The sequence below is a fragment of the Equus caballus genome, chromosome 20 (assembly GCF_041296265.1).
Source record: "Equus caballus isolate H_3958 breed thoroughbred chromosome 20, TB-T2T, whole genome shotgun sequence".
In the NCBI taxonomy this organism is placed as follows: Eukaryota; Metazoa; Chordata; class Mammalia; order Perissodactyla; family Equidae; genus Equus; species Equus caballus.
Window position 1 is genome coordinate 54,468,183 of NC_091703.1, and position 24,630 is coordinate 54,492,812.

At 45.5% G+C, this 24,630-nt stretch overlaps 1 protein-coding gene across 2 annotated transcripts in view; it reads right to left on the reverse strand.

Moving 5' to 3' along the window:
- Positions 1–18,588, reverse strand: part of GCLC (glutamate-cysteine ligase catalytic subunit) — a 44,542-nt gene extending 25,954 nt beyond the window's left edge. Inside the window, exon 1 of one of the 2 annotated variants that reach the window (XM_001503180.7) lies at positions 18,023–18,588. In XM_001503180.7, coding sequence (XP_001503230.2) covers positions 18,023–18,172 — 150 coding nt within the window. In that variant the 5' untranslated portion in view covers positions 18,173–18,588. The remainder of the gene's footprint in view (positions 1–18,022) is intronic. The other variant, XM_014734500.3, reaches the window with a different exon arrangement.
- Positions 18,589–24,630: the final 6,042 nt, after the last annotated feature.

Consider the following 24,630-nt stretch of genomic DNA (forward strand, 5'->3'; position numbering starts at 1 on the left):
ATGGAATTTGGTTCAATGACCTAGCTGTTCAGTCATAAAAAGTGATACATTAAGACAATGTTTTCCCAACATAAAATACCTAAAGCCGCAATGACTTATTATTTCTGGATTTTGTCCCCCTCCTAAACTTCCTTTTTGCACTCCAAAGGATGAGAGAAAAGACAGACTCAAAGAGAAAATAAAAAAACAGGATATAGAGGCCCTCTGTCCACTACAAAGATTTCCAAGATTAGACCGTGCCAGCTTCCTAACATGGAACAGCATCTAGGCTCGACACCAAGGGCTACAGCAACACCTCTCCCCGTACACTGCACACACACACAACTCTAAAAGCGTACACCCAAAGAGCATTATAAACAGGCTGCTGAGTGACTAATTCAGATTCGTGTAATTAACATATCATTTAGAAGTAGCGAAAATAGCCACTGGGCTCTATTCTCAGTACACAGATCGCAATTCCCTAGATGTAACTTAGGGACACTGCTATTTGGTGCTCAACGATTATTCTTTTAAACGGGGAGTGCAGGGGGGCGAGAATAGATAAAATATGATAAAATAGACTCGATCATTCTGTGAGACACACTCATATTTTAAATGCACACTTTTTCTACAAATGAAAATTTACAAGTAGAAGATTTCTACTTCTAAAAGGCTAAACTTTATCCTACTGAAAAGAAAGTTCCTAATATCTCAGCTGTTGAATCAAAGACAGAGGCCCATTCTAGAGACTATTATGTAGCTTACATGTTACACAGTGTTGCTAGGGACAACCGGGACACAACCACCCTCTAGTCATTTAATGCAGGTTTGCACAGGCGGGAGGCGCTTTACGTTCATCTGAAATTAGGCCAATAAAAATAAAGAGCCTTAATTGAGGGTGATGTAAGTACTCCAGCACAATGCAGAACATACAGCAGACAGGGAAATACGAATGACATTACAGTTCAAGATAACAGTTAATAATAACTGTTAATATTAAAATATTAGCATTTTTAGGATTTATGTTCTCTTTACATGGCATTTACCACTAGTTTAAAATAAAAATTTTTCTTTAAAAAAAGAAAAACACTTTGATACTCTACCATGTGGGTAAGGGTTTCAGGGAGCTTAGAATTCGAGGAAAGGCTGGAAAATTTATAAAATACGAATTTTTAAATTTCTGCTCCCTAGAGTTCGTGAAAACAGTGCTTAATTAGGAAACAGTCCTGTTGTCTAAGACTCAGAAGCAGTTATAGGCAGTTCCCTATTTCGAGAGGTTACACTTTGAGAAAGCTCCTTGGTCAGTGTCTGTCTAAATTAGAACTAAGGGATTTTCCCACAAAAACAGTGTTACGCAAACGGAAGGTCCCTGAGCCACCTCTCAAAAGTATTTACCCATCATGTGCCTGACCTCTAGAGAGAAGGAACTGTCACGACGTCCCCGAGGGACAGCGAGCCATGAGGTCCTACATCCCCCCCCAGGCAGAGGGATGAGGACTCCTGGCTCCCTGCACCCTGAGCAGGCGCTGCATCCAGGCGGTCAGGTGGAGGAGGGCCGGCGAGTGGAGGCTTCGCCTAGGATGGGCGGGCTGCAGGGCCGGGTCCACAGCCACCCCACCAAGAGTCAAAACTCGGAGCTCAGGGTCAGCTCCTCCGTGCTGCTGTCGGCTCTCTTCCACTGGCCTGACTCCTGCTAGAACCACCTGTTGCTTCTCAGAGCCACAGTTTTCTCCTTACACCAACTCCAAAAGCAGCTCACAGCCATTCTGAGGATTAGGGCTGTGGGTAGAGTTGAGGACCAATCAGTGCCAAACACCTTGTCTTGCTGCTCCCCCAACCCCCTCTTTGTCCTTGCACCCATTCAACAAGGCAGCGTGCTGGGAACGCTGAGAGGGGCCAGGCAGGTGTGGTTCCTGTTCTCAAGCTCACACTGGAGCTGGAGGACAGCCAATCAGACCATATAGCTAATGAGCTGGTGACTGCTCGAGATGACCAAACAGAGCTGTGCATATGTAGGAGGAGGATCCGATCCAGTCTAGGAGATTCCCTGGTTCCGTGAGGAACGGGGCTGGCCAGGCAAAGGAGAGGGTCCACTGATGCGTCCACATAAAGACAGCCTCCCACACGATGCCTGGAGCCTTCCCAACCACCATTCCGGTTGCAGCATAATCACCTCTCTGGCTGGTCATGGATGCAGATAAACCGGGCCCACCCCATAGAGATCACATCACAATAGTCCCTCGCTAGGTTATAACCATGTTTGAGCACTTTTGGGGCCCAGTAAGTCTGAGGTAGAAATTGGAACACATGTGCTTCTGCACAGCCACATATATGGGGATATTTTAACCTGGTAACTGTTAATATGTTATATTAAACTGTCCTATGTGCCCAAAAGGAAATGTTTTAGTAGTTTAGTCTAAAGTTATATCAAATTCTTACAATATCCGATATACTTTGGCTTTTTCTCCTTACTATGAAATGTCATTTCATACCACAGACTCATGCGGGGCGCCCTCCACGGGAAGTTCACGCTTGTAGAACCAGAATAACTGGGGCCTTGCCCTGACCTGGTCTTCTGCTGGCGTCCTGGACTAGGACTTCAGCTCACAGAGCAGGTTGTTTTTTCACTTGTAACATGTTAATCTCAATTTTAACACTGCATAAAATCAATGAGTTTCCTGTATGATTAGGAGCAGTAACTTCCCTGAATCATTATCTCGGCCCCCACAGAGAAACAAACTCTTCTTCGCACGCCCAGACTGGTGATATGAAGTCCAAACGAAACATTTTAAGACTTTAAAGAGAGAAAGACTTAAAAGAGAGGAAGGAAATGGGAGCTGCAGGGAAAACTATGGTGACTCTCCTACTGGGGGGACAATGACACCTTTCACTAAAAGAAAGGAAAAAAATCACGCTGTCCATTAGAATAGACACTAGGCACAGGTGGCTATTTAGACTTAAAATCAATTGAAATAAAATTAAAAATTCAGTTTCCAAGTCCCACCAGCCACCTGTGGCTAATGGCTACCGACTGAATGGAACAAACATTTCTCTTACTGCACAAAGCTATGCTGGACAGCAATCGACTAAAACCCAGGAGAAAGCACAACCCTGGACTTGTACCTGGACACACGAACTCACCACAGGGGGAATCCCCGAATGCACATCTGCTCTTTCACGCCCCGCAGGTGGCATGGGACATTTATCTTCTGGGCCTCTGAATCTACCCCGGCTGATATTTTTAACCCTATCACTACACTTCAGGTGTAGGTCAGTTCTAACTTCTCTGAAGGTCAGAGAGACCACGTTAAAGAACTCCTTCCTTATCTGTGAACCAAATAGAGCAGAACCCAACCAGCCTTCTCACACAAATTGACCTCAGAAAAGGCAGCACGTGAAGTCAAGCCACCAATGGTGACGTCGGCTATGGCCACCAACATATCGCAGGCACTCTGCAACTCAGAAACCTAAACCCAAACCAGAAGACGTTTCCTCCTAAACAAACGATATTGTAAATATAGATAGCTTTTATTTACCTCAAAACACCTCCACTTGAGTACTGCAGCTTCCGGATTCTAAGGACAAGTGAAGTCCTTGGCTGAGAACATTCTCCCATCAGAGTCCTCGTCACCATGTGGCTGGCGAGAAAGAGGGTATCGTGGTCCCCAGACAGAGGCTGCTCTGGACCCACTGCTCTGCAATGCTCAGCGGGCTGTGTGAAGACTCCGCAGGGGGTGCTGACTGTCCAGAACCTCCGTGGTGACTCCTGCCAGGCTAGGAGGGCTTAGGGCTCCAGCAGTGGGCACGACGGGTGCTGGAGAGAGCGCCCCCTCCATGGTGGGGCCCAGCCCAGCGCCTGATGCTCTCCCAGAGCTGAGCAAGCCAGAAAGCATGCCTGCCCCCTTGTAAAGTGCGTTTATAAACTATGCTGGGCTAGATTCAGGGACTGGCTGTGAGAAACTCAGGGTTTCAGTTCTTAGGAAACGCTGGTAGACTAATACACCCAACAACGAGGGGGAAAAAAAGAGTGCTTTCTAAAAAGACTAAGCGAGAGCCGTGCGAAAACAGAGAATTCTAACTCCACAGTGACAGGGTGACGGTAATTCAAGACCTCCAAGTTTAGTGCTATTCCACCATTACAAGGACCTGAGTGAGCCTCTTCCACAATCACCCCCCATAAAGGCAGCCTCGGGGCTCCCCTCAGGAACCACAGCTGCTGTCAAGGCAGACCCCACCAAGTCAGCAATTCTCACCACCTCAAGATGGGATTTGGGATTTGGAAGATGGGATTTGGAAGGTGGACACTCTTGCTGACATATACTTTCCGGCCGTATTTGCAATTACGTTAAAGGACCAAAATCTCAGGAAGACACAGCTCCTGACGTGGCTCTGCTTCCGGCCCACTACCTGTGCCCCAGGATGAGGTCGCACAGGCTGCATAGCTATCAAGTGAGGTCAGCCTGATTTTCCCATAAAGGGCTCACCCACATCTGCCTTTTCACAGGGCTCCACTGCCAGCAGCAGATTAGCTGGGAAGGCTGCGGTCACATTACTAAACCTGTTAGCATTTGTCCTGTGGACCGAGAAATTTCCCAGGCATATCCGATATTAGGGTTTTGAAAGAGCGTTGGCATTTCACTAGAAGGGAATCACTGGCCCTCCGGTAAGAAAAACACTGACGCCTGCACTAGTGGCTCTAAGACACTCATACTTCCATTCAAAAAAAACAAAAAGCCTACTTCCTTTGTCACACCATCCTTTCCTTTCCTCCCACCTTCCATCTCATCTCGGTGGGCGCCTCCAGACCTGCCCCGAGCTCTTCGATCCTGCTGATCTGCAGGTGGGGTATGGCAGAGCGGCTGGCGTGCAGGCCCTCAAGTCACTTTCAGTCTTGGTAACTTCTGTTTTTCAGCGTGTTCTATTGTGAAATGGGGATAATACCCACCTCATGGGGGCACGGGGGAGGATTACAAAAAATAACGCACCACAGAGCGCCAAAAACAGCAGAAAGTGCACAGCAGCCCTCAAATGCTCGTGGTTACTTTTCAGCTCTAGGGCAGGGATGCACTGATTGAGGTAGAACAGTGTTTCTAAGTTGTTTTTTTTTTTCAAATGCTGGTTACAACCCCTTAGGAGGCCACAGTGGGTTGAAATCAATATTATAAAAAATTCTTTTGAAATGGAGTAAAATACCAGAAAGTGTCACTTGTGGGAAGGGAAGTACCATTTCATGAAAATACTGTTTCACATGGCGTCTGTTTCGGCTACTCTTGGTCTTAGTTAAAAGTGAAAGCTGTGCACTACTGTCGCATCCCGCCTCACTGCAAACGGGCGGCCCCGGGTTCCCTCACGGAGCATACCAAGTCGCTCCCCTCCCTGAGACGTTTGAACAGCTCCTGCCCAGCACAAGTCGTGCCCCCCTCACCAAGAGGATGAGGGCCGATTGATTAGCCGGCCCCTGCCTCCTCCATTTCAACCCCACCCCCACCATGGTGCAGCCCCACCGGCCTTCTCTCCGTTTCTCCAACCACCACTTCAAGGCCCTGACGGCACTTCTGTTCTCTCTGCCTGGAAAGACTTTCCCTCAGCCCTTCAAACAGCTGGCTCTCCTGTGGGTCTCAAGTCAAGTATCACCTCTTCAGAGAAACCTCTGCTGACTCCCCAACACTGTGACCCCCTTCTTGTCCCCATCCTCAAAGGGTGCCACCTACGCTAGTGCCTCCTGGAGTTGTGCAAGGTGGTTACCCTCCCGAAAGCAGTCTTAATTTTCCCTCTCTTCTCACAAATATTACAATGATAGACATTCAGAATGTGTTTTAGTCTCTGGGCCTTAGTTTCAACCTCCAAAAAATAAGGGCAAAACCCAAAAGTTCCTTCCAGCTCTCAACTACTACTTCTGTAATTAAACTCTTCCAGAAATTCTCTTAGCATATGACTATCCATTTTTCTTTCCCTCTCATCAAATACGTTACTTACCCTGCACTGCGAGGAAGGGAACTTTATTTAAATGCACTGTCATGGTACCTAAAGCTTACCCTTTTAAGCATAAGTGCCCTAAAAGATTTTATGTATAAATGAGTAGAAATCTTTCTAAAATTGATTACATCCTCTTCTGCTATCAGTGGGAAGATACTAAGCCCACTTTCACTTTTTAGCAAGGCTTCAGACGTCATGAGCAATTTCATGTCTTTGACTCGAGTCATAACAGAGCAAGGCCCTCGGAGCACACGGGGATGCCCCGTCCAGACGTGCTTTTCGCAGCTGCTCTGTCTCTCATCTCTGCCTCCATTGGTTTTTTGCAGTTCATTCTAAGCTGAGAAGCCAGATGACCAAGCGTGCAGGAATGGTGTATAAAGTGAGTGGTAAAGCGCGTGAACTTTGTACTCAGAGGACTTTTGCTTCTTTGCTAGTTGTCGCTCTATTTGAGTAGTGGAGCAAGTGGATCACGACCCCTAGACAGAACTTAACACGGTAATGGGGGTCCTGGGGGCCAGGAGGAGGAGACCACGTGCTCAGCACAGAAGCGCCAATGCACCTTCCAAGGATCTGATCTGTGTAAATACATGAACATTTGGAGAGGGAAACGAAGGAAGCACCCCCAAATGACTTCCTTAGGTTCGTCTGAGGCTTACAGTTCTTAGAGTATATACTTTACAAATAAGATTTTTTTTAAAAGAATGTTACCTTTCTAACATCTCAGGTCACTTAAGTTGAAGGTCACTGCTGCAATGCCTAACTCGTTAAAACACTTCCGAGAAGTGTCAGCCAGCTTTCACAGGTGCTTCAAGACCTTTACTATCTCTCCGGAGCATTAAGATATGTGAAGTTCTGCATGGCCCAGCCCCTGTCGGCTATGCAAATGGGGCAGCGCAGCCAGGTTCGTAGCTGCTTCCAGGAAAAGGGTTGTGGAGTCTCTAGCCTTAGACTTTTAACTCTGCTAAATCAGCATCCAGTTCAAAAAGAAAGGAGGTAACTGAATCCAAAGGACTAAACCTGGAGCTGGAGGAGGGAAGACAGACCACAGTGGGTCCGCGTGAACATTTATGTAATTAGGAACATCTGGTGTGGGGGTTCTTTTGTAATCTTGTTGTGAAAATAAGTTTAAATCCTGACCGTAACAGACACGAAAATCTAAGAATACAGAGAACTCTCCAAGCGCGTCCCACAGAGTGGAACCTTAGCCACGTGAACTCTCCCAGGATACGGAGAGCTAGACAACCGAGTTTCCAGATGCCTATGAAGATGTATCCAAAACGAACGCTTTCGGCGAGAAGTCCGAGGCTTATTTCTGTTTCCCCATCTTCCTAAACAATGTCTGAGAAACCCACCCTGTAGGTGGAGAGTCAGAGCATCATTCCAGTATCTTTGGTCCATCACAATCAGTTTTACCATCCAACAGAGATAACTTAGCAGCCATGGAGATTCAACCTGAGAGGCCCAAACTTAGATGCTTTCTCAGTTCAATTCTGCTTCTCTCTGAAAATTCTAACCAAGATTTCACGGATTGTACAAGCTGGGAAAACATGCATGGGCTTTGTGCCATTTATTTTGGCCAGAAACCAATTTCTTGCTCTCTTCCCAAGTTTTTAATGGGTTTGAGAGAGGCTGGTGCCGAAGCCGCCAGTCCCTGTCTAACCAGCAAACCCAGCGCTTCCTCTCAGTCCCCACCCTTCCATACCTCTCGAGAGCCCGCCATCCTTCTTCCTGTACGCGGCAGTCCACCACCCCTCGCACTGTTCCCTATCAGGACCCCACACTCAATGCTTGTCCTTGAAGTGCATGCATCAGGGCTCTGAGGCTGCCGACATTTTCTGTCCCTGGGTTATCTCGCTCTCTGCTTTGGTTTTAACCACAACTCGTAGGCCTCTGGCTGTCCAGCCACATGCACAGCCAGCTCAGATGTGGCCCCAGCTCGCTCTCCTGTCTATGTGCTGTCTCTACTGGATGAGCACTGGGCTCCTTATAATCAAGGGTTCCAAACCAGTCCCCCCAGGAACTAATTATCCTTTGTAGGGCTTCTTATTCACTCAGTCATCTAAGCTAGGAAGCTGGGCGAGAGACACAACCACTCAGCTGCCAGGTCCTCAGTCCGTCTCCTCCAAAGTGTCTCTTTAATATACAACTCTCTCTCTAGAGCATTAGGCTAGACTCTCTTCCCTCTTCCAGCAATCAGATGTCCTCTGTAGTGGGGGACCCTAGCCTCTAGTGATCTCTCCCAAAACATTTTTCACACTATTACCAAAGGGATCTAAAAGAAACCACCTATGCCATCATTCCTGGACTCACAATACCACGTCTCCCCTATTATAAAGGGCCTTCAACAGCTTGAACCCAACCCACCTTTCTAGCCTGAACCCCTAGCAGCCCCTGTTCCCTGCTTCGGTCCTAGGTTACAGCAGTACTCCCTCGACCTCAGGCCCCTCCGTGACTTCACCCCTGCATGTGCCCTCTCCTTGCCTTCCCCCTCTCCCTGTGGGATCCTACCACAAGCTGTCCCCTCTCCCCCATCTATAAGACTCCCAAGATCTCTAGCTACAGAAGCAAACCTTTCTCCTCGCCCTCCTGCTTGTTCACCCACCCTACCCGCCACTGGGGTTCTTCAAGGGCAGAGAGCTTCTCTCTTTTCTTGGTTCCTCACTCCAACCCCGTGATCTAGCACAGAAAGGCCTCAATATATGGACAGCACTCAATAACTACTTCTTAATTTAAAAGTCATCCATCACAGAAATGAAGACTTTAGTGTTCTGCCACACGTAAGTATAGCTTAAGTCTCGGCTTTTCTTAAAGAAACATTTTGCAATACCATCTTGCTTCTTACAAAAAAGTTGTGAGGCTCAAATAGGTTTACTTAAGGAGTTAAAGAAAAAATTTCTACATACCTAACATCTATGGCTTTATAATTAGGTTACTTTTCCAACAGCCAGTAAAGTATTGCAATCTTGGAAAAAACGCCAAAAACCCAAAAGGTGACAGGGCAAGGAAGTGGATTCTACCATTTCCAATATGCATTTCCTGATTCTCCTAAGTTGTATAGCGTTTAAAGCATTCTGAGACAGTTAACCTGTTAACGATACAGTTAGATATGTATATACACACACACATATAATGTAAGCACACAATTCGAAACCAAATGACAGGATTTTTTTGATTTGTCTTACAGCTGAGGAAAATTGTGGTCCAAAGAATTTAAGTTCTGCATCTAAGATCACAGGACCATCTGGGGGAAGACGCGGGGCTTGGACTCCATCTTCAAATTAAAGTCCATTCATAAAACATAGGCCAACTTTCAAAATAATCTGCTTTCACCAAATACCCAGTGATGAGATGGTAACACTAATACTAAGAGTTGAACATTTTGGTGTAAGGGCAAAGAAAATCCTGACTTTAAAAAAACTTGACTAAATCTTGGTTGCTGGAGATATAACCACGAGGGTAGCCAGACTCTGGACAAAGTTTACAAAGGAGAGCAAAGCTCAAAGAATATCAGAAAAAGTAAGAAAGATGTCCACTTCTAACCAAAATGGAGTAATAGAGACCTATTTAACCCTCCTGCCTGAAACAACCAAAAAAAAGAGAGAGAGAGAAATACATGAAAGAATGGTTTTCTTCAAGACACTGGACATCAGACAAGAAAGGGCAGAGATCCCTGAGATATGGGGAAAAAACTAAGTGAGCCCTACAATTAACTGCCCCCACTGACTGCCTGGAGAGAGGCTGCAGACCACGGCAGGCAGATGAAGCAGAGCTGGGAGGACTCCCCCTATTGAAGGGAGAGCTGCCCATCTGAGGAAACCGAGTCGATTCAAGTTCACAGACTGAGTACCAAAGGAAGAGAGCTGCACAGAGACCCCCGGAGACCTGCAGAGGGCCCCCCTCAAGGATTCAGTAGAAATCCAACCCCTGCACGTGAGGCAAGTAGCCAAAGTGGAGACAGAGTGTGTTCCCACAAAGCAGATGGAGTGACTCCTAATTCAGGCGCTTTCGGGAAAGGGCTTGTGAAGGTCTTGCCTGAGGAGGAGAGAAGAATTAGCTCTCAGCTGAGGCTTTTCTGGCTCTGTCTAATCAATTGTAAAAGCAAGATGTAACTATAAGATAATAACTATGTTTCAGAACAAAGCCAAGACTACTTTTAGGAATAAAGAAATACCGAGCACCCAACAATGTAAAATGCATAATGTCTGGCATCCAATCAGATATTACCAGGCATGCAAAGGAGCAGGGAAACATACTCACAATGAAGAGAAAAAATCAAGTGAACCTGACCTTAAATGACAAAGATGACAGAATCAGCAAAGACATTAAAACAGTGATTAGAACTATATTCCAGATGTTCAATAAGTGAGTTTAGTAAGGTTGCAGAATACAAGATAAATATACAAAAACAATTTTGTTTTGCTATATTAGCAGTGAACAACCAGAAATCAAAACTTAGAAAATAGTAACATTTGGGGGCTAGCCTGGTGGCATAGTGGTTAAGTTCACATGCTCTGCTTCAGTGGCCTGAGGTTCGCAGGTTCAGATCCTGGGCACAGACCTACACACTGCTCATCAAGCCATGCTATGGAGGCATCCCACATACAAAATAGAGGAAGATTGGCACAGATGTTACCTTAGCAACAATCTTCCTCAAACAAAAAGAGGAGGATTGGCAACAGATGTTAGCTCAGAGCCAATCATCTTCACCAAAAAAGAAAAAAAAAGTAATATCATTTACAATAGAATAAAAAAATATGAACTATTCGGTGATAAATCTGACAAAAGACTTGTACACTGAAAACTACAAAACACTGATGAAAGACATTAAAGAAACTATAAATAAGTAGAGTGATGCATTTGTTCATGGGTCAGAAGACTCATTATTGTTAAGATGTCAATTTTCTCCAAATTGATCTATAGATTTAATGCAATCCTGGTCAAAATCCCAGCAGGGTTTGCTTGTTTGGTATGGGTAGAAATTGCCAAGCTGGTTCTAAAATTCATATGGAAATTCAAAGGAGCTAGAAGAGTCAAAACAAACTGAAAAAGAACAAAGCAGGAGAGCTAACAGGACCTGATCTCACAACTTATCATAAAGTTACAGCAATAAAAAGTGTGGTTTTGGCATAAAGACAGACAAATACATCAATGGAACAGTACCAAGAGTCCAGAAATAAAACCACACACACAGACAACTGACATCAGACAAAGGTACAAAGGCCGTGCGCCTTTGGCAGTGGAGAAAGGAGGGTCTTTTCAAAAAATGGTGCTGGGGTAATAGGCAAAAAACAACCCAAACCAAAAATCACACCTTGCCCTATATACAAAAATTAACTCAAAATGAATCACAGACCTAAGCAAAAGCTAGGACTATAAAACTTCTAGAAGAAAACCTTTGTGACTCTGGATTAAGGAAAGATTCTCAGATGCCATACCAAAAGCATAATCCAGAAAAGAACAAATGGACAAACTCGACGTCATCAAGATGAACAACTTCTGTTCTTCAAAAGACAGAGTTAAGAGAATGAAAATAAACTTAGAGGACATATGAGCAAAGCACATTATCTGATAGGACTTACATCCAGAACAAAGAATTCTCAAAACTCAGTAATAAGAAAACAACTCAAATGATTTTAACACACTTCACAAAAAGGATATACAGATGGCAAATAAACACATGAAAAGATATCCGACATTTGTGGTCTTTAGGGAAAAGCAAATTAAAAATATCATGATGGGGCCAGCCTGGTGGTGCACTGGTTAAGAGTGCCCGTTGCACTTCGGCAGCCCAGGGTTCACTGGTTTGGATCCTGGGTGCAGACATGGCACCGCTTGTCAAGCCATGCTGTGGCAGGTGTCCCACATATAAAGCAGGAGAAGATGGACATGGATGTTAGCTCAGGGCCAGTCTTCCTCAGCAAAAAGAGGAGGATTGGCGGCAGATGTTAGCTCAGGGCTAGTCTTCCAAAAAAAAAAATTATGAAATACCACCATCATCTATCAGAATGGCTAAAATCAGAGACTGACTCTACCAAGTGTTGACAAGGATGTGGATGAAGTGGAACTAGCATACAATGCTGGTGGGAATGTAAAATGGTACAACCACTTTGGAAAAGTTTGGTAGTTTCCCTAAAAAGTTAAAACACATCACTCCTAGGTAATGATCAAGACAGATGAAAACCTAAGTCCACACAAGGACTTGTACATTAATGTTCACAGAAGTTCTGTTTGTAACAGCTAAAAATTGGGGACAATCCAAATAGTGAATAAACAAATTGTTGGATATCTATACAATGGAATACTACTCTGCAATTAAAAGGAATATACTACTGATACAGGCAACCACACGAATTATCTCAAAATATATATGCAGAGTTCAAAAAGCTAGACCAAAAAAGTACACGCTGTATGATTTCCTAGATATAAAACTCCAGGAAATGCAAACTAAGCTATGGTGACAGAGAGCAGATCAGTGGTTGCCTACAGAAAGGGGGCATGGTGGCAGGAATTACAAAGGGGCACAAGGATATTTTTGGAGATGATGGATATGTTCATTATTTTGATTGTGGTGATGGCTTCACAGGTGTGTGCATACGTCAAAACTCATCCATCTGTACATTTTAAATACGGAGGTTTATTATGTGTCAATTTAAACTATGTCCATCTAAATAAAGCTGTTAAAATGTAAAAAACCCCACCCTACTTGGTTAAATCATGAATGTAGAAAGAGAATATTAATTAGCAAGCTCATTAGGATTTGGTCCACCCAATAATACCAGCAACATCAGTAACGTCCCATACACAGCGTTCTAACTTTAACAATACCATCAGATGCCTTGAGTAGCTAAAAATGTTCAGAAACACACATTTTGATGTGAGAGGCTCAATTAATGTTCTGACCTATTTTCTCAAGATGTAGTGTCTTACTGAACTTTACCTAGGTTTACACTACACAATGAAGCTATACACAGAATACTAGTAAGTACATTTGCTAGCACCACTTGTAGACGTTACTAGAAGTGGTATTCTAGACACTCCTCTTCACAGAGAGGAACTCAACAGTGACACGGTGGGGTCACAGTAACTGGTTCAGCAGTCTAGAAATGCTTGCCTAGAGGAGCGAGGTGTACAGATGTAATAAACCTCTCTCTTCCATGCTGTTTTCCTCATGCCCTAAAGTACAGCAAAACCTCTACTTACCCAGAACTACACAAAGACCTCTGGAAACTGATCGTACGTACTCGCTGCACTTACAGCCCAAAGTGCACATAACCCTGACCTGGCAATGCTCTTTCTCGCCTTCCCGCCTTTACTGCACTCTTCTTTTGACTGGAATGCCTCCCCTCCACCAAATGAAGGGCCACACTCTTCGGGGCAGCTTCCCAAAGGTGGTGCCTGGAGAACCAGAATCCCCTGAAGTGCCGTGTTTCTCTCACCTGCATTTGCGCACAGGGCACAAAGGAACTCCTGGCAGGGGGTCGGGAGGTTATATATGCACGGATGTTCTCTGTTTATATCTTTTATTTCAACCATGGTGGGGGATATCTGCTTGTATATACTTGTTAAAAGTCATTGAACTGCACATTTAAAGTGGGTGCATATTACTGAATGTAAATTATAATTCAACGAAATTGGTTTAAAAAGAAAGCCCACACAAAACTTTCTAACACAAAATGAGGAGAGGTAAAGAAACCCTGAGGTTTACATCAGAAGTACAAGTCAAGCTCACATTTAAACCAAGCTTAAATTCTCAACCACAATTCCTGATACAAACACAGGGTCAGTTATCTGGTTTCCTAACTTACAAAAATGAACCTCTTGGTAAAAAAAGGTAATCTTCAAAGAAAAAAACCATTCACCAGAAGGCTCCAACATTGTTTCAATTTTTTTCCTTGATTTCACCACTGTGCTTTAGACACAGTCAACAAATGCTGTCCAACTAATGTCCACGGTGACAGCTCAGAGAGAAGGATGTACAACTGTGCTTCAGGTGCACAGAACACACGATAACTGATGTCAGAAGCCGGAGCCTCAGAATGACCAGCAAGGAATAAGTCATCAATATCTTCTTGTAAGAAGTCAGTGTCAAATCACGTATTTTAAAAACACGATTTAGATTTTGAAATGCAATTTAGAAATACCATTTAAAAAGTCACTAAGCTAATGGAATATAATTATACCTAAATGAGCAAATTTCAGTTAATTGGTTAAAAAAAAAATTCCACATACATGAATGTCTCAGTCTCCAATGACTATGGTTACTAAATGAGATAGGCTAGATATTTAAGAATTTCCAAGTAAACATTTTAAGCTATCATTTATGAGTCTTTACTTAAAAGCCTAGGTACTTGTAAACCATTTCTTCAACATTATCTCATTTAATCTTAATAACCCTATAAGGAAGGTTTTATTGTCCCCATTTTATAGATGACAAAACTGAGGTTAAGGGCAGTTCAACTATTTGTCCAAAGCTACACAGAACCTTTGATTAGACTGCAATGACTATGCTTTTGTCCACTCTGAATTTATAACTCAGGAGGACGTTCTTTTTGTTATTGGGTCATCAGTTTATTCATTAACAAGCTGTGCACTTTCTAAATAGTCACTTAAGCATTCTCAACCTACAAAGGCAAACTTGCAGTTCAAACTCAATGGATGGTATACCAGGCCTTAATAAATCTCACCTCAGTTTTATTGGTTTTATGCTTGATAAGAACACACTTATAAACATGAAAGACACATCTTCCTCTCAAAGTTCACATGGACTTTTCTGCTAACTAGAGGACAACTTACCTTCTCGCCTTTCAAAGCCGCTACATTGGTTTAAAAAGAAAACTGGAAAAATTACATTTGCTTCCAAATGCTGTTTTCTGGCACCTCTACAACCATTTACAGAGTTGGAACTCCGTAAAAGGAGACTCGACAAAATCTCAACGTAAATGATCCAAAACCTGGTATACTGAGTTTGAGAAACGGACCTGGAGTCACACAGATTTCAATTCTAATAATGCCCTTGCCACTAAGTAGCTGAAAAGGCCCAATACGGAGCTAACACAAGAGTATTAGGAAAAACTCAAGAGTCGTATGCATTTATAGCCACATTTGCAGCGTCAATTTCCTAGGTTTGTTTTTTAATGTGCGGGCTCCAAGTTATGAACAAGATCTGTACCTGAAAAGTTGTGTGTGAGCTGTGAAGAGAGAAGCCTTACTTTTTTGCACACACACAAAGCTTAGCAGGCAACAGAGCCCCCAGCAACATCCATCTCACCTTCGCCCCCCCCCCACCCCCCGGGGGAAAATGAAGTCTTTCCCTCCACCTAGGACTCAGAACTTCTATTCCCCCTAGAAAGAGCACAATAAATGGCGGCGAGGGTTAGGACGTGCCACACTCAAGGTGAAACATGCATCTGTTCGCTGATTTGGGAATCTACCTATTTATAAGGTTGTCACAGGAAAGAACTTCTGAATTCCAAAAAGTCGGCATACACACACCCTTGTAACACCGTCTATTTTTACCGCCGTGATTGGTCGCAGCCCTCTCTCTACTCAGCAGTCTAAAAATGATCTATCTCCAGGTGAATTTCAAAGAGTAACATTCTGGTTTGAAATATGTACATTATTAAAAAATCTTATTCCGGCCAGCCCAGAGGTGCAGTACTTAAGCACGCACGTTCGCTTCTGCAGCCCAGGATTCAGCGGTTCGGATCCCAGGTGCGGACATGGCACTGCTTGGCATACCATGCTGTGGCAGGCATCCCACATATAAAGTAGAGGAAGATGGGCTCGGATGTTAGCTCAGGGCCAGTCTTCCTCAGCAAAGAGAGGAGGACTGGCGGCAGATGTTAGCTCAGGGCTAATCTTCCTCACACTCACACACACACACACACACACACACACACACACACACACACACACACACACAGTCTTATTCCAACTGTACTTAAACTGTAGAAGTCCAGAAGGGAAAGAGTCCAGTCCTCTCATTTTCCAAATGAGGAAACTGAGGCTCACGATCACACAGGCAGTCGGGCTGGCCTTGGAATACAACCCAAGTGGAACTCCCAATCCAGGATGCTTTCAGACAAACACCAGAGAGAAACGCTGTCCTAGTGCCGAAGGCCGGGCATTCTAAGAGGCAGGCTCTCCTTCCAACCATATCAGCGACCACAGTTTGAAAGCACATTTTTTCTTTTTTAATCCAACTCGAGGACCCGGTAAGTGCAACACGAGATCCTCCCCTGAAGAGCAGTATTTTGGTATCACACCAACACAGTCCACATATCACATCACAAACACCACCGTCTGTCTGGCTAGGCCATCCTTCATCTCTGGGCCCACAGCCCCACTCCCCGCTTTATCTACTTTTATCTGCTCAGCCTGTTTCTCAGTTATTTTCCAAGACTTCTGCATACAAACAAGCTTGCTTGCTGTCTGGCCCTGCCTGCAGACTTCTATTCAGCAGATGTGCTAGTGAGCTCCTACTATGTGCAAGGATTAGTGCTAACACTGGAGGCGTTGATGTCTCTTTTGCTCCTTGTCAAAGGCTCATCTCATCAAGGAAGGCTTCCATGATAAAGGTTGAGACTCTGGCTTTCAAACTCCTTTACTGCAACCATAGGAAGAAATAATTTACATGCCACCCAATACACACCCCCTCACACACACCCACAAGCAACTCAAAAGTATGACATAATACTCTTTCTAAGTATGACAAACTGATATCCCTCATCCTACTCCATTTCATTTTTTAAAAAGTCCTGGAGAGAAAAATATCTAAGGGGATAGAGAGGATAGAACATAAAATACACACAATACACAAATGAATATGTAAAATGTCAGATGCTGTAAAGAAACAATGAACTTTAGACTAAAATTGAAGAATTACCACCAAACACTGTATCCCTTTTCTGTTCAAAGAAGTATGACAAATCACTTATAGTAGAAATGTGAGTCACCAGTCATTATACTTTTTGAACTTTAAAACAGCAATTCCTCCTCTTGCATCAGGCAGAACTACCTTCCAATCTTAGAAAAAGAGAAATGAACTCTTCCAGAGAGAGAGACTCTACATTGGTGTGGCAGCACCTTGACACTCAGGTCGCGACTGGTAACAGGGACCAGAAGATAAATTACTTACACCTGAGCAAGCCACGGAAGACAAAAGGTCAGAGCACAAAAAATATAGGTGGACTTTTCAAGAAGTCACTTAATTATCTCAACTTTATACACATGTGATTTTTTAAAACGGGAAGGGACAGCACAAAAAGCTTTGGCCTAATTCTTGAAACCTAACAGGAGGCAAAGCTTTCCAGATCTTTCCAATAAACAGTGGTTCAACCTACTGAGAATCCAGGAACATCTCCCCTCCAGGCAGAACACAAGTTGCCTAGATTTGTAAGGTTTAGATGCTGGATCTAGGCCATGGAAAGGCACTAACAAATCCTAATTTTGAAGCTCTAAGCGTTCCCAATCAGGATTCAACAGGACCAGGAAGTTTCCTCCCCTTTATGAAAACCGAGCCGTCATTTGTTTCAATTTATACCTGCAAAGTGTGGTGTGGGGGAGGAGGAGGTTGGTGACAAGGAGAAGGTGGAGGTTTAAAAGACACCTGGATGAGATGGGGCAGCAGCACCTACAGATATGAGACCTGAAGACCTGACTCCTAACAGCAACGGGCCTTCTAAGACAACTTAGTCCTTTCCGTATCAATCGCAAAAGGGCACTTCGAGACGGGACTAGGGACTGCGATAGGCGGCCGGCAGACAGGGGAGGCTGAAGACTCCCCGAGGCACCAAGCGTCACACTTCTTCTCGCTCACGTCCTCCCAGCGCCCAATCTACATTTGCTGAATGAAGGGGAAACCCGAACGAATGAATGGATGGGAGAGAGAGAAGTCCAGCCAGGTCTCGGAGCAGGGCCCCAGGCTCGGGACGGCCCTGGTCGCCGGAGGGCGAGGCGGCGCGCGGGGACCCTCGGGCGCGGGGCAGGACGCGCCCCGCCGGGGGCCTGGGGCCGGGGAGCCGGGCGGCCCGGCCGAACAAAGGCGGCGCGGGGGCCGCGGGCTCACCTCGTCGCCCCACTTGAGCACGTCCTTGTGCCGGTCCTTGACAGCGTGGTAGATGTGCAGGAACTGGAGGATGCCGTGCCGCCGCACGTGGTCGGCGTGCCGCTGGGTCTCCTCCCAGCTCAGCGGCGAGCCCTGGGACAGCAGCCCCATGGCCCCCTTCTCCTCCTCCTCGGGACTGCCGGCGCCGCTCGCTCCGGGCGCGGGGCGCGGGGCGCGAGCCGGACCGGCACTCAGCTGCCCGCAGGAGGCGGCGGCTACACCGCCCCGGGGGGGCGCCCGCGGGCCGCAGCGGCGGAGGGAGGGTCGGGTCCGCTCCGCTCAGGCTCCCGGCGCGGGGTCCCTGCCGCCCAGGTGACCGACCCAGGGGTCCGGCGCCCCGCGCGGACCCAGAGGCGGAGGACGGGAGGGCGGGCTGCACGGCTCTGGGCCCGGCGGCCTCGGCCCTCGCCCGCCCCGCTCCTGCTCCGAGGCGGCGGCGACGGACCCCACAGCCGCGCTGCGACAGCGGCTCCCGCTTCTCTTTGCCGGTGTCGTGCACTGGCTTCTTCCTACTTGTGACCAAAACCTGCGCCGCCGCTGAGCATGCCCAGTGCTCCCGTCCGCTCGTTCGCCGCTCCCGGGCGCGATCCGTCGCTCCGGGTTTTATAGACTACGGGCGGGGGCGGGGACAGGAGGCGGTGCGGGACAGGAGGCCGGGCTGAGCGCCCCGGGAGACTCCGGGGGCGGCGGAGGAGGCGTGCGCAGGCGTGGTTGGGGCGGAGTCGAAGGGGAGGAGCTCCCGGGGGAGGAGGAGGGAGCGGGGCGAGGTGGGGGCCCAGTGAAGTCGGCCTCGCTGTAAGCACATATGATATGTAAAAATCCATTTTTCTCCAATCCAAAGAAGTAAACTCTGCGTTGGGGAAGAAAGCTGATTTGAATTAATGAGGAACCCACTAGATTATTTTTTAGGTGAGAAAGGCCTTCCATTTAAAAAGGGTGAGAGCAGCAGGGTATGGCAAGAAAAATACTAACTTGCAAGACAGATGAAACACAGGTTCAATTCTAGTCTCCACCATTTACCGTGAGATCTTGGGCAAGTTATTTTCATGCCTGTGTAAAATTATATTAATTCTGTCTTTTATGGGTGTTGTAAGAATGTGCACAATGCAGATATGCGTAGATTGATGGTCAATAAATAATTAAGAAGGATCAATTTGTCTACAAGTTTTTAGACATGTATATATTGCAAGCGTTTGTGTATTCTCTAAATTAGCTATTTGATGATGTGTGCTCTTTGGATGGCACAGACACTATTGCAACAAAAGGGGCTTTGTCAACATCTCCAGATGCTCTTTTGAAGGAATCATGTCCAAAAGTATATCCCCAATCCAAACCTAAGATTCATCCAAGTGATTAAAATGATGTTCATGTGAGCTTATCATGGGGGTAGAACATATTAGAAACAACTGAGGTTGGCCCTATCCTGGCAGAGAAAGGAAGGAAACAGGCACCTGGTCCCCAAATAACTTTTCAATAAATATGTGTTGACAGAGCAATGACCTGACAGGTCAGGGGAAAATGACAGCAACTAGATCTTACATTTACTGAGGACAGGTGTTTACTTATTGTGTCCGCTTCCCTCACGCTACAAAGTTAACCAGTAGTAAGCACTTATTAACTGCTGAATGGATATACGATAATAGAAGTCTCCTCTCCAGCCCCTTCATGTTGGATGTGCCCACCCCGGGGCTTGGAGACATGGATACCCAAGGTCTGGCTGTAATTTCCACAGTGGGGTGTGTGTATATGTGTGGGGTGTGGGGTGTTTGAAGCTCAGGAGATGATACTTCAATCCCCAGCAGACAGCCAGGATAAAAACCAAACCTCGTTCTAATTAGTCCCCAGACAACTCAACCTCAGCTACTGCCCCCATGCTTCCTTGTACCCTCCCCACCAACCACACAGGACCTGCAAGATTCTGGCTTTCTGCTGTTTTTTCCGCTTTGAATTCTTCACCTGACACGTTCCTGTTCATCCTTTGAGTCCCAGATACTCCTCTCTGTATTTTGGTTGCTTTCGTACATGCTTCTATTTCAACATTGTGATAGAACAATTTAAAAAATATCTCCACGCTAGATAGTGACTGCCTGTGGGATGGAGATGATTTATGCTTTTCGTATGCATCTGTAATTCTAGAAAAGTCCTTCGTATAAATGTTAGCTTCCTATGGAAGGCAGGCAGTGGGTGGGGAGTGGGGACAGTGTTGGTCATTGTTTCCCATGCAGGTGAGGTATCCAAAGGATCATTTTGTTATTCTCATAATCTCATCTCACATTTACAAAGAACTGCATTGTTCAACACAAAAGCCATCAGCCACATGTGGCTACTGAGCATTTGAAACATGCATGGCTAATGTGACTGAAAAACTGATTTTAGTTTTATTTTAATCCACTTAAATATAAATTTCAAAATTGATATTCCATTCGGTTACTGGAAAACTTTTAAGTAAATTTGGAAGAGGTTGGGAATGTGAAGCCACTTTTTCTTCTGTTAATTTTATGAAATCAAAATATAGATCAAGTATTTCCAATGAAAATCTAGTGGTTTGGGAGATGGACTGTGAGTGTAATGCATACTCCAGATTCAAAGACTTAGTACAAAAAAAAAACAATGTAAATATCTCATTAATAACTTTATATTGATTACTTATTGCTATAACAGTATTTCGGATGTTAAGATACAGTATATTACTGAATTTACTTCATCTGTTTTAGTTTTTAAAGGTGGCTAATGAAAACTTAAGATTACACATGTGGCTTGCATTCCACGTCATTGAAACAGCGCAGGTGTAAACATCCACCCTTTGCAAAGCACACAATTTCCCCCTACACCTGCAGCAATTCCTCATAATACCGTGAAGTTGGTCTCTTGAGAAAGTGCCAGTTTCGTTTGAATGAGGAAACAGAGACAGGGGCAGTTCAGTAAGAGGCTAAATTCTAGTCTAGCCGAAGCCCTAACGTGAAACTGAATGTAGTGAGAGTTAACGCTACAACTTGAGTCACTCAGCCCCAAACTCCGGTTGACGCAAAAGGGGGCCTTTCCCAGGGGTGAATTCCGAGACAGCACCCCAAGAGACAGCCCCTGGACTCCGGACAATCCCAAATCGAGTGCAGCGTGATGGCACCGCCTGGCAGTTATGTCAAATCTAAACCATGACCTCCACAGTGCCTTTACCAATTGCTGCTCAAGGGGGGAAAAAAACCCACCACAGACGAACGGAAGTCATATTCAACAACAATCATTTCCCTCAATTTGACAGTGCTTTGCATTTTTAGGTTTACTTCTCGATTTCACTTGTAGATTGCACCCAGGACTGGTTTCAACTTCTAGGATTGAGTTTTCAGCGGAGAGCACCAGACAAATCGTTTAAGACTTTCACGATCGCTAAAGGGAAAAGATGCCGCTCATATCTAGCAGAATAACCTCTTCCCCAGCCCTTGCCCAAAAACGATGCCTAGTCATTTCTCCCGCGGGCAAAAGCAGGGCTCCCGGGGCGGGACCCCACCTAGCCAGCGGGGCTCCAGACCCCGCCTCCCGGCCTCGCAGCACCCGGAACCACGGCAAGCACCGCCCCCCACGGCCGCCCGGAAAACCCGGAGCGTGGAGCCCGGCGGCTGGGAACTGCGCGCAGCCGCGCGGCCGCGCTGAGCATGCTCGGAGAGCGGGTCCGTCGCGGGAGGAAGCGGCGCGGGCTGCGGCCGCTGCACGCCGCGCCGTTGTTGTGGTACAGCCCCCAGCACGTGACTGCGCCGGCCCGCCTCCCCGTGACTCAGCACTTTGTGCCGGCTCCGGGCTGGAGGTCAATTCCGGGAGGCTGCTCGGGGCAGAGTCCCTGTCCGCCACTCCCGACCGCTGGGCAGCTGCTGCAGCAGGCGTTTAAGGCTCGTCAGTTTTCGGGCCTCCAGGCAAGGAGGAAAAAATGTATCATTTCCCTGTGGTCACGCCATTCCCATTTCTCCTGAGTCAGCGGCGCCGCGGAGAGCCCCGAGCGGGCCTCGCAGAGATCAAGTGAAGAAAGCGGAGGGGCTGTGCCTAGGCGTCTCTGAGGGAGGGACGTGTAGGTTCCAGCCACTTGCGGTCACCTGTCCCAGCCCTTACTGCTCTCTTCGGCCCGGGCATCCCCTTGATGGTCTCAGTAACTGACTCTGTATGGCGCACCTGCTTTATGCCAAGCACTCTGGTCTGGAATCCATAGAACAGTCTTGGTTGTTGCCACGTTTAATGGATGAGGCAATTGAGGTCCAGTATAGTACGTGGCAGGTAGTGGCTACGCAGGGATTTGCACTCCAGCGTGATTTCAAGGCTGGTGCGCTTTCTCCTGAGTCTCAAGGGCTAGATGCTTCTTTCCGTCTTTGTCCCTTGAGACAGCCTTTCCCCAGAAGGCCTCTGATCTGCCAGTGAGGTGCTTAAGATTTTCTTTCTTTTTATGGTAATTAATTGGTAGGAACAAACAGTTATTTCTTAACTTCAGTGTACACGGTACAAAATGCAGAAGATATAGAAAGGATTTTCTCCCTACAATTGCATTATATTTGAAATTTAATTTGATTATATTGAAGACAGCCCCCAGGGCCTTATAATAGAAAAGCGGTGGCCAAGACACTGGGGTCTTCGCCGAAACTCAGAGGATAAGCCGCTGGGTCAATCTAAGCGATGTTGTGTTTATCATCAGCGACTCCTCCCTCTTCACTTGTTCAAAGGAGAGTCTGGAGGAAATGAGGTTTCCCTTCCAAGCTAAACATTCTCTGATGTCAACATTACTAAATTAGTTGAAAGAGTGCAAATCTTGTGTAGTTTTCTAACACGTGCTGCTGAGATGTGCTATTATCATTTTAAGTAAAAAAAAAAAAAAAAACCCACCTTTTTAAACTTAGTTTTTAAAGCCAAGTTTTAGTTCATATGTATTTTTTAAAAACACACGTGCTCATTTTCATGTAGGGTTACAAAAGGTCTGCTCAGTTAAGTGAAGGCCTTCATTAAGATGGGGAAGCTTGAGGGGCTGGCCCCGTGGCCGAGTGGTTAAGTTCGCGCGCTCCGCTGCAGGCGGCCCAGTGTTTCTTGGTTCGAATCCTGGGCGCGGACATGGCACTGCTCATCAGACCACGCTGAGGCAGCGTCCCACATGCCACAACTGGAAGAATCCACAACGAAGAATACACAACTATGTACCGGGGGGCTTTGGGGAGAAAAAGGAAAAAATAAAATCTTTAAAAAAAAAAAAAAAGATGGGGAAGCTTGAGCGTGCAAAGAAGATGAGTAGGAGTCAAACAGAGGATGAGGTTAAAGATGTGGGAGTGAGAAAGGATTCCTTTAGAAGCAAGAGCTCTCTGGAGACATGATTTGATGGGATCCAGAACACATGTGAAGTGGTAAGTTTTTTTCATAACAGTATCGTTGTCTTCCTGTGGGATGCTGGGAAAGACGTGTGGGGACAGGAAACGGAACAGCTACATACAGTAGACACACTCTTTTCACTGTAGTGTGGTTAAAGAAACACAAGTTTTTATTATGGGAGTTTCCAAACAAACACAAAAATACAGAAGACAGAATGTGATGTACCTGTCGCCCGTCTTCAGTATCACAGCATGGCTAATCTTATTTCAAGCATTTACCCCCTCTCCTTAGTTTAAAGCAAATCTTACTGGAGTGTGTTTTGAATAGTTAGCTCTGAGTGAGCACTGAAGAAAGAGAGATGTAAAAGACCATTTGAGCAATTGGTATGAGGGGTGTTCCGGGAAATGGAAAGGAGTGAGCAACAGGCCAGTCTCTTACTGGAAATCAATTTTCTTCATCCTGAAATTGGAGATGGTTGACGTTATCCAGTTGTTTTAATTCCAAATTTTCTAGCTATTGTTCTAAATTATGGGACCTTGCACTTAAAAACTAAACTGAAAAACCTTGCTGGTCACATGTGGTGTAAACTGTTTCACAATAGCTGGCATGGATAATTATTATGGTCAAAGTAGGCCCCCTGTCAAAAGGTGAAATGTCTTTAAGGCATGTATTTACCCTTTTAAGATTCCTAATCTTAGTCTACGCCATTTTCCTCCCCTTTCACATATATTTATATGTCAACTTCATTCTAGATTAGATAACAACAAATGATTGTACTTTGGCACACAGCAACCCATCATTTGTGGATGATGAGGTATGAAAAAGTGCCAACCATAATTACATCTATGTAGAAAGGCATTTGTACTGGTTATTGAGCAATTTTGCTTCGATAAGACCAGTTCCTAAAAGCAAAAAAAAAAAAGGAATAACATAATTGTACTTCCTGAAGGTATTTTTCCGCCCACCATACCCCCCTGACACTTATTTTCTTTTTCTTTTCTTTTTTCTTTTTTTAAATTGTGAGATGCCACCTATTTTAGAACTTAAGCTAAAATATAACAGGCACCTTTGGGGGGAAAAAATCAACTCATCTAAAAATAACTTACCCTACAATGCACAGGACAGCCCCACACAAAGAATCATTCATCTCAAAATGTCAACAGTGCCAAAGTGGAGAAACCTTGGTCAACCTATATCAGGATTAACTCTAAGTATTACATGGGTACCTTTCCTTA